A 12,086-nucleotide genomic window follows, 5' to 3' on the forward strand; every position below is an offset into this window, starting at 1 on the left:
CCCTTAGGTCAAAGACAAATTTGGCTTCTCCAGGACTTCTGCTTCCCCAGCTGTCCAAGCAAGGAGAGCAAGTCTGCCTGGAACTCACCCTGGTCCCTTCTCTGTGACCTTCCCTTGTTACCTGAATGAAGACCATACCCCACCTGCTCAGGACCCCTCACCTCCAGGTGAACTTCTACAGTACCTCTAGAAACCAGAAGCAGCCATGGCAATAAAGAGAAGCATCTGCACGGACCAAGCCTGTAGTCTGCCTCCCATACAGCTGAGCAGCACAGGTGGAACACTTCACCCTTAACTCACTGGAAATGTCCACTGGAAATATATATTCTCCTTCAGGATCCGTCCATATGGATGCCAGGAAAAAGTCATTAACTGGCCACAATGCCAGTTACGGTATAGGGAGCAAATTTTGTTGTGTGGGAAGTCTTCCTGAAACATCCTCCTCACGCCGCAGAGAAGACCTGTACAGACACTTGTATGTGCCTAACAGAGGACCCAGTGAAGCACAGGGACCTGTTTTCAGGACTTCAAGTCACATGGCCCTGCCTACCTACCTCCAACCAACCTGTCCTCAAAGTATCACTGTTTCTGCACTGTGCTGAGCAATCGCTGCAGACCTACACAGTTCTGAAATTTGGAATGGCAGCCGCTTAACTCGCTCATTCAGATTTTCCCTTAATAGAAATAGGGTGTAAGCACTAGAGCCAAGGGAATGAGCAGCCAGTGCACCCAGGGAAGTTCTGTTGGAAACCTACAAATTGCAACCGATTTTTGAAATGAAAACTGTAACATAGCTAGTAAAATATAGAAGGAACTCTCAGAGGGAAAATTCAATAAGTGATTTCCCCTAAAAGGCATGAGGGAAAAGCCAAGTATAAGATGAGGAGTCAATGCCAGAGGATTGAATCGGAACATATAATATCACAAATAAGATCCCAGAGAGTGGGAAGGCATGCTTGTCAGAATATTGTTGAGCAGATCCTGCGTACTGAAGGCCAATCTAGAGAAATAGTGTAGAGTGTGCCTGTGAACCAGAATGTGGATGCAAGGCCATGGAGACTGTCCCAGGAAAGCAGATTGCCTTCTTCAGGTGCAAACTGATGGCCAATCAATATTCAGTGGTAGTGATTCACAAGGTTTCCAAATGTAACATGCCTAAGCACATTCTTGCAAAACATCCTAAAAAAGGAAAAGACCATAGAAGAGTCTAGGCACACAAGACACCATGGGCCTATTAGTCTGCATACCTGTCACGACACATGGGGACCTGTGGTCGTTTTGCTTTAGTGGCTCCCAGGAACATTAGTAAGAACAGTCTGTGTAAGGAATTTGTTTACATGGCACTGAAGCTTCCCCAGTGGGGGCCAGATGCAGGGAATCCTGGAATCCTGGACAATCTTTCTGAGTCTGAGCAGGTTGAGATGAACCTTTAGTTCCCATATGTTCATGTGGGGGTCTCCTAACCCTTTCCCGAGTTGAGAAGACATGCAGTGTATATCATCACATTTTTGGTGGAATACACAAACAGGGGAACATAGGTCACAGCTGAGGAAGTGTCTGGAATAATGACAACCCTAGCTATTGACCAGGTCAATTGGGCTGACAGGATCACTGCTGAGCCGAATGTACATGTTCACACCAAGCCTTGTATTCAAATAGAAATGCAGAGGACGGGACAAAGGCACAGCATGGGCAAACACGTGGCAGCTCACACAATCATGGAACTTCATTTCTGTTAGCTGTGCCTAAGGCATGGACAAAGTTCCACCAAGCCTGTTGTCCAAATCACATGTTGCAGCTTTTAGAAATCATTGAGAACAAGCTCCTTCCCATGCATCCTACTGGGCTGTTGTCCCAGACAGAAACAAGGGATGCATGTCATCCTGGTATTTTAGTTGTGAGGTCACAGAGCATGGAGCTGAAGGCGCCATTGTGCTGCTCCTCCTTATAAAGGGAGCTTCCCCGTCTCCCCAGCACAGACTCGGGAGCAACTCCAGAGCCTCCTGCAAGATGCTGGTGGTTCTACTGACAGCGGCCCTGCTGGCCCTGAGCTCAGCTGAGAGCTCATACAAAGGTACAAGGGAGCGGGGTGAGGCTGTGATGGGACTCTGCTTGGGGCTCAGGAGACCACACTGCAGAGGTGGAGAGGGTGCGTCACCAAGGGAAAGCAACAAAAGGAAATACAGGCCGGTGGAGTTCTTAAGGCAGGGTTAAGATCCATTCTGTCCCCATTCCACATCAAGACCTTCTACTTTTATGAAAGGTAATAGGGGTACCACTATAACTTTTGATCAGAGAAATGACCAGGTTAGCTTTGTGTTTGTTGATACAGCTCTCTGTGCTGTGAAGGATGGGTGGGATGATGGGAGGACCCATCCAGGGGAGCCCAGCTGTGAGGACTTGACCTAAATCCGGGTAGGGTGCTGGGAGCCTTTCTGCCAAGGGAATTCAGGACTCACTATAGAGAAGCACACACAGAAGAGTCATTTCAAAGACAATGAAGTGGGTAACAGATTTCAGTACCTGTGTAATGACGGAGAAATATCAGGGATCATTTTCCTAGTTTTCTCTCCACCACATACAGTATTTCAGTGTGCAGGGAGGAGTTGTGTAACTCTGTCCACAATTGTTTAATGCTGGTTTCCTTTCTTGAGGCAGAACATTGACTTGAGCAAAGGATTTAATGAAGGAGGAGGGCAGAGCAACAAGAAATATGATATGGAAATAACTGAAATACTTAAAAAGAAGAAGCAGTGATGTTTGGGGGATTCTAGAGAAAAAACAGGAGGATTGACAAAGGTGTAGTGAGAAGTGTTTGAGACTCAGCCTAGCAACTGCCCTGGAAACCCTTAGACATCCTTCACTTTGCAAGGAGATGAGCACAGAGAGTGGCTGTGGACTACAGAGGGTTCACTTGGGGATGTTCATGTTGGGATTGCAAATCACCTTTCCTCATAGGGCATCTGTGAGCCCCGAAAGACTGACAGTGAACTTTTCACTTCATCTGTGCTTTTAATCCTAGAGGTCACCTGTGAAGACTCCTCCTCCCTAGTGTCATGTACAGGCCCATTCATCCTCAGCCAACCTTCTCTTCCTTCTTTCCTTGAATATTTTGCCATCCTGCAATGTCTTATTAGGTTGATCTTTCATTTTGGGCATGACTGATTGTCATACTCCCCTTAGAGATACAGACAAACCCTCCCCACCTGCCATTCTGAGGACTGTGACCTGGCTCACAATTTCAGTAACCGGGAGGACCAGCTCTAGTGACACCAGGAGGAGGCTCCCCATGTCCTCACACAGAAGTGATCGCTGACACATGATGCATCCTGATTTTGCTCCTCAGCTCCTCTGCGGAGCTGAGAGTCACTCCCTGGTTACTATCTTGCCGATGTTCCTTCTCAGACACCTATGGCCATCTGTGAAATGCCCAGAAATATGAGACTATCTCATTTTCTTCTATGTTTCTCCACTCAGCTCTATCCTTGTAGATGATAAATACATGGCCACCACTTTTCAAAGAATCCTATATGAACCGTCACTTTCTGTCTCTTTTATCTCTGCAGTTTTCCTCCACAGGAGTCCAGGGCTCTTGCTCAGCACCTAGCTAAATTTCTACATAGAACCTACATGTCCTGACTTGGATTCACAGGCAGAAAGTTATTACAATACTGTCTCCACTAATACAACTGGCAGCATACATGATAATCCTTCCCCTTTGCTTCTTATGTGTCTTAGCCATGTCCTCTGTTTACTCCAGGTGTCCAACTTTTCTTTTTCTGACAAACGGAGAGAAATCATACTCTCAATTACCAGTGGCTGAGATTTTGCACATATTGCCTGTCTTTAGTGAGTGGGTCTGGAGAAGCTCTCTGTGGAAAGGGACTGGGTGAAAGAGAGGGAGCCAAGAGGCTGGTCTGGAAGCAGGAGAGCATGTGACCAGGTCAGAGAGGTAGAGAAGGAGAGTCTTCTGCCACTGAGCTCATCTATCCTTTGCTATGACCACACAGAGTCTGAGGACCAACACCAGGGCTTTGGTCTGGCACACGAGACTCCAGTGGATGATGATGTTAAAGATGAAGGCGATGGTGAAGATGAAGGCGATGGTGAAGATGAGGGTGATAGCAAAGAAGAGGGTGATGATAAACCTGAGAAACCACCCAAGCCACATCCTCGTCCTCCTCCTCCTGGACCACGTCCAAAACCACCCCAACCCGGAGGCCAGCCTAAGCCTCCTCCACCTCCTCCACCTCCTCCTCCTGGACAACAACATGGACCACCCAAACAAGGAGACGAGAAGCAGAATCGCACTACTCGTTCTTTAAATCAGCAAGGTCCACCCCCACAAGGAGGTCAGCAGCAGCCCAGTGGTCCTTCTCCTCCTGGAAACCAGCAGGGCCCACCCCAACAAGGAGGCCCACAGAATCGCCCTCCTCGCTCCTTACATCAGCAAGGTCCACCCCCACAAGGAGGTCAGCAGCAGCCCAGTGGTCCTTCTCCTCCTGGAAACCAGCAAGGCCCACCCCAACAAGGACGCCCACAGAATCGCCCCCCTCGTTCCTTACATCAGCAAGGTCCACCCCCACAAGGAGGTCAGCAGCAGCGCAGTGGTCCTTCTCCTCCTGGAAACCAGCAGGGCCCACCCCAACAAGGAGGCCCACAGAATCGCCCCCCTCGTTCCTTACATCAGCAAGGTCCACCCCCACAAGGAGGTCAGCAGCAGCCCAGTGGTCCTTCTCCTCCTGGAAACCAGCAGGGCCCACCCCAACAAGGAGGCCCACAGAATCGCCCCCCTCGTTCCTTACATCAGCAAGGTCCAGCCCCACAAGGAGGTCAGCAGCAGCCCAGTGGTCCTTCTCCTCCTGGAAACCAGCAGGGCCCACCCCAACAAGGAGGCCCACAGAATCGCCCTCCTCGTTCTTTATATAAGCAAGGTCCACCCCCACAAGGAGGTCAGCAGCGGCCCAATCGTCCTCCTCGTCCTGGAAACCAGCAAGGTCCACCCCAGGAAGAAGGTAAGCAGCTGTATTTTCCTCATGACATCCTGGAAGGCCCCACTGTGCGTCCCAACTTCCCTCAAAGGATAAACCACCCAGAATACCCCAGGGATTGAGCTCAATGATCTCAGTGCAGTTCCAGGTGAGATTTAAGCTCTCTCTTTAACACTGGCCCTAACTCCAATACTTATTAAAGTGCAGTGTGACAGCCATTCATCTGGCATGAAGTTCAGTTGATGTGGTCACTGAAGCCCAATTTTTAGTATTGTCATTCAGATCTTCAGGGTTAGCCCAGCAAGAACCTTTCTTTTTACAAATCTCCCATGATAGTAGTGATTTTCAGGAACGCTGCCCCAGAATTGTCTTTTGCCAAATGGTTAGTGGTGTTCTTTAGAGGAAGTGGTGCCATGTTCTCCCCCTTGGTCCTCTGCCTCCTTCGCAGTGCCAGTGACTTCCAATGTCACATTTCCACCTGAACACACTTAGCTCAGTTCCATCTCACACCACAACTGGCAGTGCCAGTGCCCCTGCTGAGTCACATTCACGTCTGTGCTCTTACATGTCACCTTGACTTGGACATCCTTACCATGAATGGAATCCATGCCCAAGATGGAAAAGAAGCTCCTGGAAGAGAAGGGCATGAAGCTGAATCTGGAAGGCTGGTCTTATCCCACCTCCCACATCCCCAGCCCACAGCATCATAACTTCCTGCACACATCCTCTTTGAAACAGTTGTACACATATAAGCAAGTCATGCTGGTATTCTGGCTTAAAAATGATGCCACAAGGATCTGTGTGGCCCATTGGGCATAACATATTTTGTAGTGAACATCCAAGTCAGCTCACAGAGTTATCCAGATCTTTCTGTTGTCTTTCTCTTTCCATCCGTACTCCAGCCCTCTTTCCCTCCTCCCCTTTTTCCTTTCCTTTCTACCTTTCCCTTTCTGCATTTCTCTTCCTTCTTTCCTTCCAGCCATCCCTCTTTCCATCCTTCCTTTTTCCTTTCTTCCTGTCCTCCTTCTTCTCTTCTTTTCTCTTCCTTTTCCATCAATCTTTCTTACATTCTTCTTACTTTGTTTTATAAATTGTACACTACTCCAATTTTTAGTTTTACCATAATTTTGAATCAATCCAACCCATTAGTTGTCACTTTGATTGGTTGAAATTCCATTCCTGGAATTAGGTGTTGCAGTGATCCTCTTTGTAAATATTCCTTTGATAATTTTCTGTAGCAACTAAAAGATAAACAGCTTAGGAATCATCTTTATTTCTTCATTTCACAAAGAACGATCGAGAGCACACTATGTCCTGGGTGCCTAAGAAGAACTGACAGGCAGAAATTAGGAAGGAAAGGGGAAGAAGAAGGTCAGAGGAAGACATGTCTGGGTCTCACCTGCTGCATTTCTGTGATGCCAGCTAGATATTGGGAGCCTCTTGAACTGTCTGTCACTTCTCCTCTGTAACCTTCTTGCTTGTTTGTTGCTTTCACAGAGTGAATGAGAAGGTGACGTCCTTCAGAACATGACCCCGTTGGAAGAACGCAGTCATAACTGCATCATCAATATTCTAATAAAATAATCAGCATGCCATTTCTGATTGCCGTCTCCTCTCTCTCGGTACTGGAGAATCTTGAATTTCACAACCATTGCTAACAACATTCAGAGGCCCATGGTCATTGTCATGGTTGTTTTCCTTACATTTTGCCTAAGCCAGCACACAGGTGGAAAGGTGAGGTCATTCTTTCACTTTCAGGCACTGTCCTAGTATTTTCCTGGACTCTGTGGGAAAACTGCAATTTGAAAAAATACTCTCAGAATATCAATTAATAATTGTTAAATGTTCTGGAAACAGAATATGTACAGCAAGTGATAGCAAGTTCTGAAGCATCCCTAATATTTCCAGCATAGTTGAACCTGCTTTCTTGGGACACAAATGTATTCGTGGGCCCCTTCTCACTGGAGCCTATTTCTCTCCTTCCCTCTATCTTATTGTTGCCCAATTCTTCCTTCTCCCCATGCCCCACCATTCTTTGTCCACACCTGAAGGGATTTCACAGAAGAGGCAGCATGATCTAACCAATGAGGTAGGACAGGATAATAAGGTCTCACTCTTTTCATTTTTGAAATCTTTGGACACCTGTCCACCTAATATACAAGTCAGAATTAGGATAGATACCATTCGACCAGGATATAGTGGTGTTTGAAAGACTTCACTTACACTTTTTTTTTTTTACACCAAATGCTTATTTTAATAGGTTCCTTTTAACATGTCCTTAATACAATTCTCTTTCTCATATACAATCTGATACAATCGCAATTTAAAAGCCACTGTCTGTTTTTTATAAGTAACAAGAAGGAGACATTTCAAGTACCATCTGTTCTAAGTTTTAATATCTTCTTTTGGGGAGACTTTGGAGCTGAAGGTCAAGGATGATGATCGCACTTACTACCTGGTAACAACAAACTATTTTCCCAGTCAGGTCAAAATACCCTGTTTGTCTTCCTACCAATTCCCAAATATTCACAGCCTTTCAAGGACCACAAGAGACTTTTTATCATAGTGGGGAAATACTTGCTGTGTAAGTTTGGAAAATTAAAATGGCAAAGGAGATTATGTACCAAACACTGACAGCTTTCAAAATTTAGGAAGAATTGTTATTTGCCTATTTCCTTCTGTAGGGAAATAGTTTTTTAAAATATTAAATAATCAAAGTACTTATGCAAAATTAATCTCTTCAATGAGCAGATGAGTGCTCCATTTAAATGGTCTTTACAGATCCCTGAAGGTGCTATCCTGTCACGATTTAAGTGATGGCTATTCAATTGAATTTTTCTGCATAAATAGTTCTGCTCAATCTAAAAATGAAGTAGCATGATAAGACAGTCAACAGTTCAATAAAAATGCAAATTTCTGACATTATCAAAATGAATTTAAAAGTAACAAACTATCACAGAGCTCAGAAGTATTCTCTCAAGTTATTTGTTTTTATAAAGGAAGTCTTCGAAGTTTGCTGTTGAAAGTAGCTACTTTTCAAGCTTCCTCTTCTTTTCCTCTGGTTCATTAATGTCCATGTTTGAAATCTCATTCGGGATGCTTATTCCTGGTGCCTGTGGTTCTACCAGGGCCATTCGGATTTTCTGATGCTGAAGATTAGATGAGTCTAACGTGATTTTCACTTTAACTTTGTCAAACGCATGGAACACCGTCCCTCCTATTTTAAGTGAAAGGGTCCCATCATCATAAACAAGCTGTGGTTTTGGTTTGTCCTTTTCTTCAAAAGAAACTGTCCCTTCTAAACCATACTCTGGAATTAACACCACAATATAGCATTCTTTCTTACAAAGAGGATATAGGCTTCTTCACTTACTATTCCTTTGCTTTTGAAAAATAACTGCGTATGAAAAGCCACTGATGCACGCTGAGCATATTGAGCCATTTTGTGCCAGAAATTGAGGATTTTACAAATATCTGCAAGCTTGTGTTTGTCTGTCAACTCTGGATAAGTACAGTCAGCCCCAATAGCCACAGCCAACAGCCGGTGAACAATGATGTCTGCATATCTTCTGATAGGAGAAGTAAAATGAGTGTATATTGGAGATGCTAAGCCATAGTGATGGAAATCATTATCCATTCCAGAACAGAAGTACACAGCTTGCATCATACAGCGAGTGGCCAGTATTCTTAACAGAGTGTTAGATATGGAAAAGCAGGAGACTCGGCTCGGTCCAAAGAGTCAGTCAATGATATGGCCGTATCAGTCTTAATTTCCAAATTCTTGGACTTAGCTGCCTTAACAAGGATTTCATAATTTGATGGGGGTGGGGCAGGGTGCTTTCTTAGCAGAGCATGTTCAGAAAATTCTTCATGAATTTTTTTTGCCACAGAGATATTAGCAAGTACCATAAATTCTTCCACCATGGAATTTGTTTCTCTAAGTTCCTTGGCCTGTAGATCTATAGGATCATGAGTTTCACTGTCCATGTGAAATCAAACTTCTGGAGAAGAAAATGTCAAAGCCCCTTTCTCAGTTCTTCCTTTTTTCAGAATTTTACCGAGTTTATTTAGTCCACGGAGACTAGTGGTAATATCATCATTCATGGTTGCTGAATCAATTCTCATCTGCACCTCAGCATAAGTAAGAGAAGCCTTTGAGTTAAGGACACTTTTGGTAAATCTTGTTTTTAAGATTTCAGCATTGTGACTCATTTCCCAAATACATGAAAATGCCAGCATGTCAACATTACACCTTAAGGAACATAAATTAGAGCTAAGCAACTCTGGAACCAGGTCAATCCTCTTTTCACAGAGATACACAGTTGTTCCTCTTCTGGCTGATTCTTGATCCAAGGCATTTCCTGGCCTAATAAAATGGCTAACATCAGCAATGTGAACACCAACCTCCAAATTCCCATTTTTGAGCTCTCTACAATGCAGAGCATCATCTATATCAGTGCATCCTGGTGGATCCACACTACAAACACAGATGCCTTAGGTCTTCTCGGTTTTTCATGTTTTCAGTAATGCTCCAGGGCATCTTTGGCAAAAAGCTAAGAACAGCCTGGGAGAAAGGCTGATGAGGAACATCGTGTTCAAATAACAAAGCTTCTGTTTCAGTCTCTTTTTCTCCAGCATCGCCAAAATTTTTTACAAAGTGTCCATTTGGATATCTGGAATTTCTGGGCCAACCATCAATAGCAACAATAATTCGCCGTCCTTCTAATGCAGAAGCCTGTCTGGTTTCTATCCGAATCTGGGGAATTCTTTTATCAGCAGGTGTAAAGAGATGTCTTCTTGACTCCTTAATATCAGACTTGGAAAGCATGCCACAATAAGGTCTCCAATTCCTTCTTCTTATTCCTACAACTCTACCTGTGGGCTTTAACATTTTTTCATTTATAGCAGTCTTAAGCAAGTGCTCTCTCTCTCCTCTTCTTTTTCCACATCATCTTCATTTTGACCTTCATCCTGTAACACCCCAGTGTGGGGAGCGGTGTCAGCCAAAAAGCTTCATTTTAACTTTACCCTCTGTTATAAATATCCAGGAGACTGTGTTATGGGGAACCATGTCTTCGCTAATTCCGATGTTTACCTTTAGAGATTGCCCTGGCAACAAGATGAACCTTCTGTAACCCCCTGAAACAAAGTAGCCCCTGAGGGCAAGGAGTGTCTAGAAAACTAGCAAACAAGGAAGCAGGTGTTTTTGGATAAAGGTCATGGTTAATGACCTTACTCACTGAATGTATAAAAGAGAGGTGGAAATAAACTTGCTCGCTGGGTCTTTGTGGGCCCTCCCGTCACTCTGTTTCTTCTTTCTCAATCCTTACGTCCCCACTCAGGTCTTGCTCGACAGGTTGCGGCCAGACCGCGACACCCCAGAAGACGGCGCTACCCACTGACTCTTGGGGAGAAGGGCCACAGCCACAACATCTTCATGACTAGCTCGGTTTAGATATTTAAGTCCTTGTACAATTATCTCTTTATTTTCTTCAGTGTCTCCATGAATCCACACTGTAGCTTCTAAGTAATTTTCCCTGCTAGCTCTGAATGTTCCTTGAAGGTATACACCAGATTTTATACCCTGTTGTAGCTTACTTAAGGGAAGATGCTCTGAAAATATTATTTTTCCACTTTCCATTTCATTCCCTTCATCAGACAAACAAGCAAGACGATCTATGAGTTCAGGGTTAGCAGTTAGGCTCTTTCTATACTCTTCACATGTGAATGCTGGCATTCCTTCTTCTACAGCTTTCTCTTTGTTTTTGAGATCATTGGTTATAAAGATAACTTGCAGCTGATTTTCTGCCGACATTTTCTTCAGATGTTCATTGTACCATTTTGCTGCTACTCGAATGGCTCTCTCATTTCTATCATTAGCATTTTCTCCTTGTTCTTGTTCTACATAGGTCTCTCTATGGTGCTCATTAGTGAACGTATAGAAATGCTTTTCTTGGTTATTAGTCACATCCCGGATTCTTTTATATACAGGGGCACTCCGATTTCTCACTTCCTGGAGAAGTGTTTGTAGCACAATTACATTCCTGATGGCAGGGTCCTCCAGAACATCGATCTGGTGCAGCAACACGTTGGTGTCAGGCAGCAGGTAGTGAGGCCGCGGCCAGAGGCTGCTTGCCGGGTCCTGGGGCTGCAGCTCGAGCGCCGGCCCCCCGTGCGCCCCGCCACACTCCGCGCGCCCGGGAGCCCCGCAGCCGATGTCATCGCGCAGGTAGTGCTCGCGCACGATCTTCAGCACGCCGCCGGTCCGGGTCTTTTTAAAGAACGTCTTGGACTTGAGCATCTCGCCTCGTGGTCAGCGGCGGGGTCCAGACCGCCACAGCACGCTTCCGGCGCCACTAAGTCCCACCCCGGGGACTTCTCTTCTTCCCGTTCCCGGGTACTAGCGAGCACGCTCGCCCAAAAACGCCGAGCCGGACGCTCACTTACACTTTGTCTACAAGAAATTCACCTCACCAATAAAAGCACTCTTGACTGAATGTGAATGAGTATAAAATAGGATTCCAAACAAATAGAAATCAAAAGTGAGCAATCTCTATTTCTCTCGGACAAAGTTGATTTGAAGATGCAAACTGTAAGAGGTTTAAAAAGCCGCTCTGTAATGTCCCAGAAATCAATTGAATATGAACACGGGGGTTATGAATTCGTGTGCACCTAGTGTCAGGGCACCAGATTTTATAGAACACTCAACTTTTTAAAAATAATGCTTTTATTGGTATATTTTAGGTATACAATACATTTACATTTCTCGTTGGGAACTTGTACCTTGACATGACGTATCTTGGTTCTTATCTTTTCCCCATTCCCTGCACTCCCTTCACCCCTCCACCCTTCCCTATTTACAAAGACTTTGGTTCCATTTTTTCCATTTCTCATAATTTTTCCTTTCCCTTCTTGCCTTTCCGGTACCATTCCCTCCTCCCCTACCACTTTGGACCTTTTCTTCCTATTTTGCATTATCGATTATTCATTTTAATTATTGGTACATTTTAGGTATACAATATAATGACATTCATCATTGGAAATTTGCACCTTTACATAGTCTCTCTTGGTTCTTATTTTTCACCCTTGCCCAGC

The 12,086-nt window shown here is 44.8% G+C and overlaps 1 protein-coding gene and 1 pseudogene across 1 annotated transcript; one reads left to right on the forward strand and one right to left on the reverse strand.

The window, feature by feature from the left end:
- The first annotated feature begins 1,967 nt into the window (after positions 1 to 1,967).
- LOC147827525 (uncharacterized) lies at positions 1,968 to 6,686 on the forward strand. Its single transcript, XM_087214130.1, has 3 exons — positions 1,968 to 2,074; positions 4,011 to 5,015; positions 6,489 to 6,686. The coding sequence occupies exons 1-3, from the start codon at positions 2,011 to 2,013 to the stop codon at positions 6,491 to 6,493; spliced, it is 1,074 nt and encodes a 357-aa protein (XP_087070256.1). The 5' UTR covers positions 1,968 to 2,010; the 3' UTR covers positions 6,494 to 6,686.
- A 1,334-nt stretch (positions 6,687 to 8,020) lies between these two features.
- On the reverse strand, positions 8,021 to 11,292 carry LOC147827526 (exosome complex exonuclease RRP44-like; annotated as a pseudogene).
- Between the last annotated feature and the right edge of the window lie 794 nt (positions 11,293 to 12,086).

This window comes from Heterocephalus glaber, unplaced genomic scaffold (assembly GCF_053883595.1).
Source record: "Heterocephalus glaber isolate CG9 unplaced genomic scaffold, H.glaber_assembly_v1.0 deba00001444, whole genome shotgun sequence".
NCBI lineage: Eukaryota > Metazoa > Chordata > Mammalia > Rodentia > Bathyergidae > Heterocephalus > Heterocephalus glaber.

Bases quoted from the DNA above. Each gene is read 5' to 3' on its own strand.
- LOC147827525 (XM_087214130.1), top strand. From the start codon at position 2,011: ATGCTGGTGGTTCTACTGACAGCGGCCCTGCTGGCCCTGAGCTCAGCT. The intron at 2,075-4,010 runs GTACAAGGGAGC...ATGACCACACAG, and splicing joins AGCTGAGAGCTCATACAAAG to AGTCTGAGGACCAACACCAG.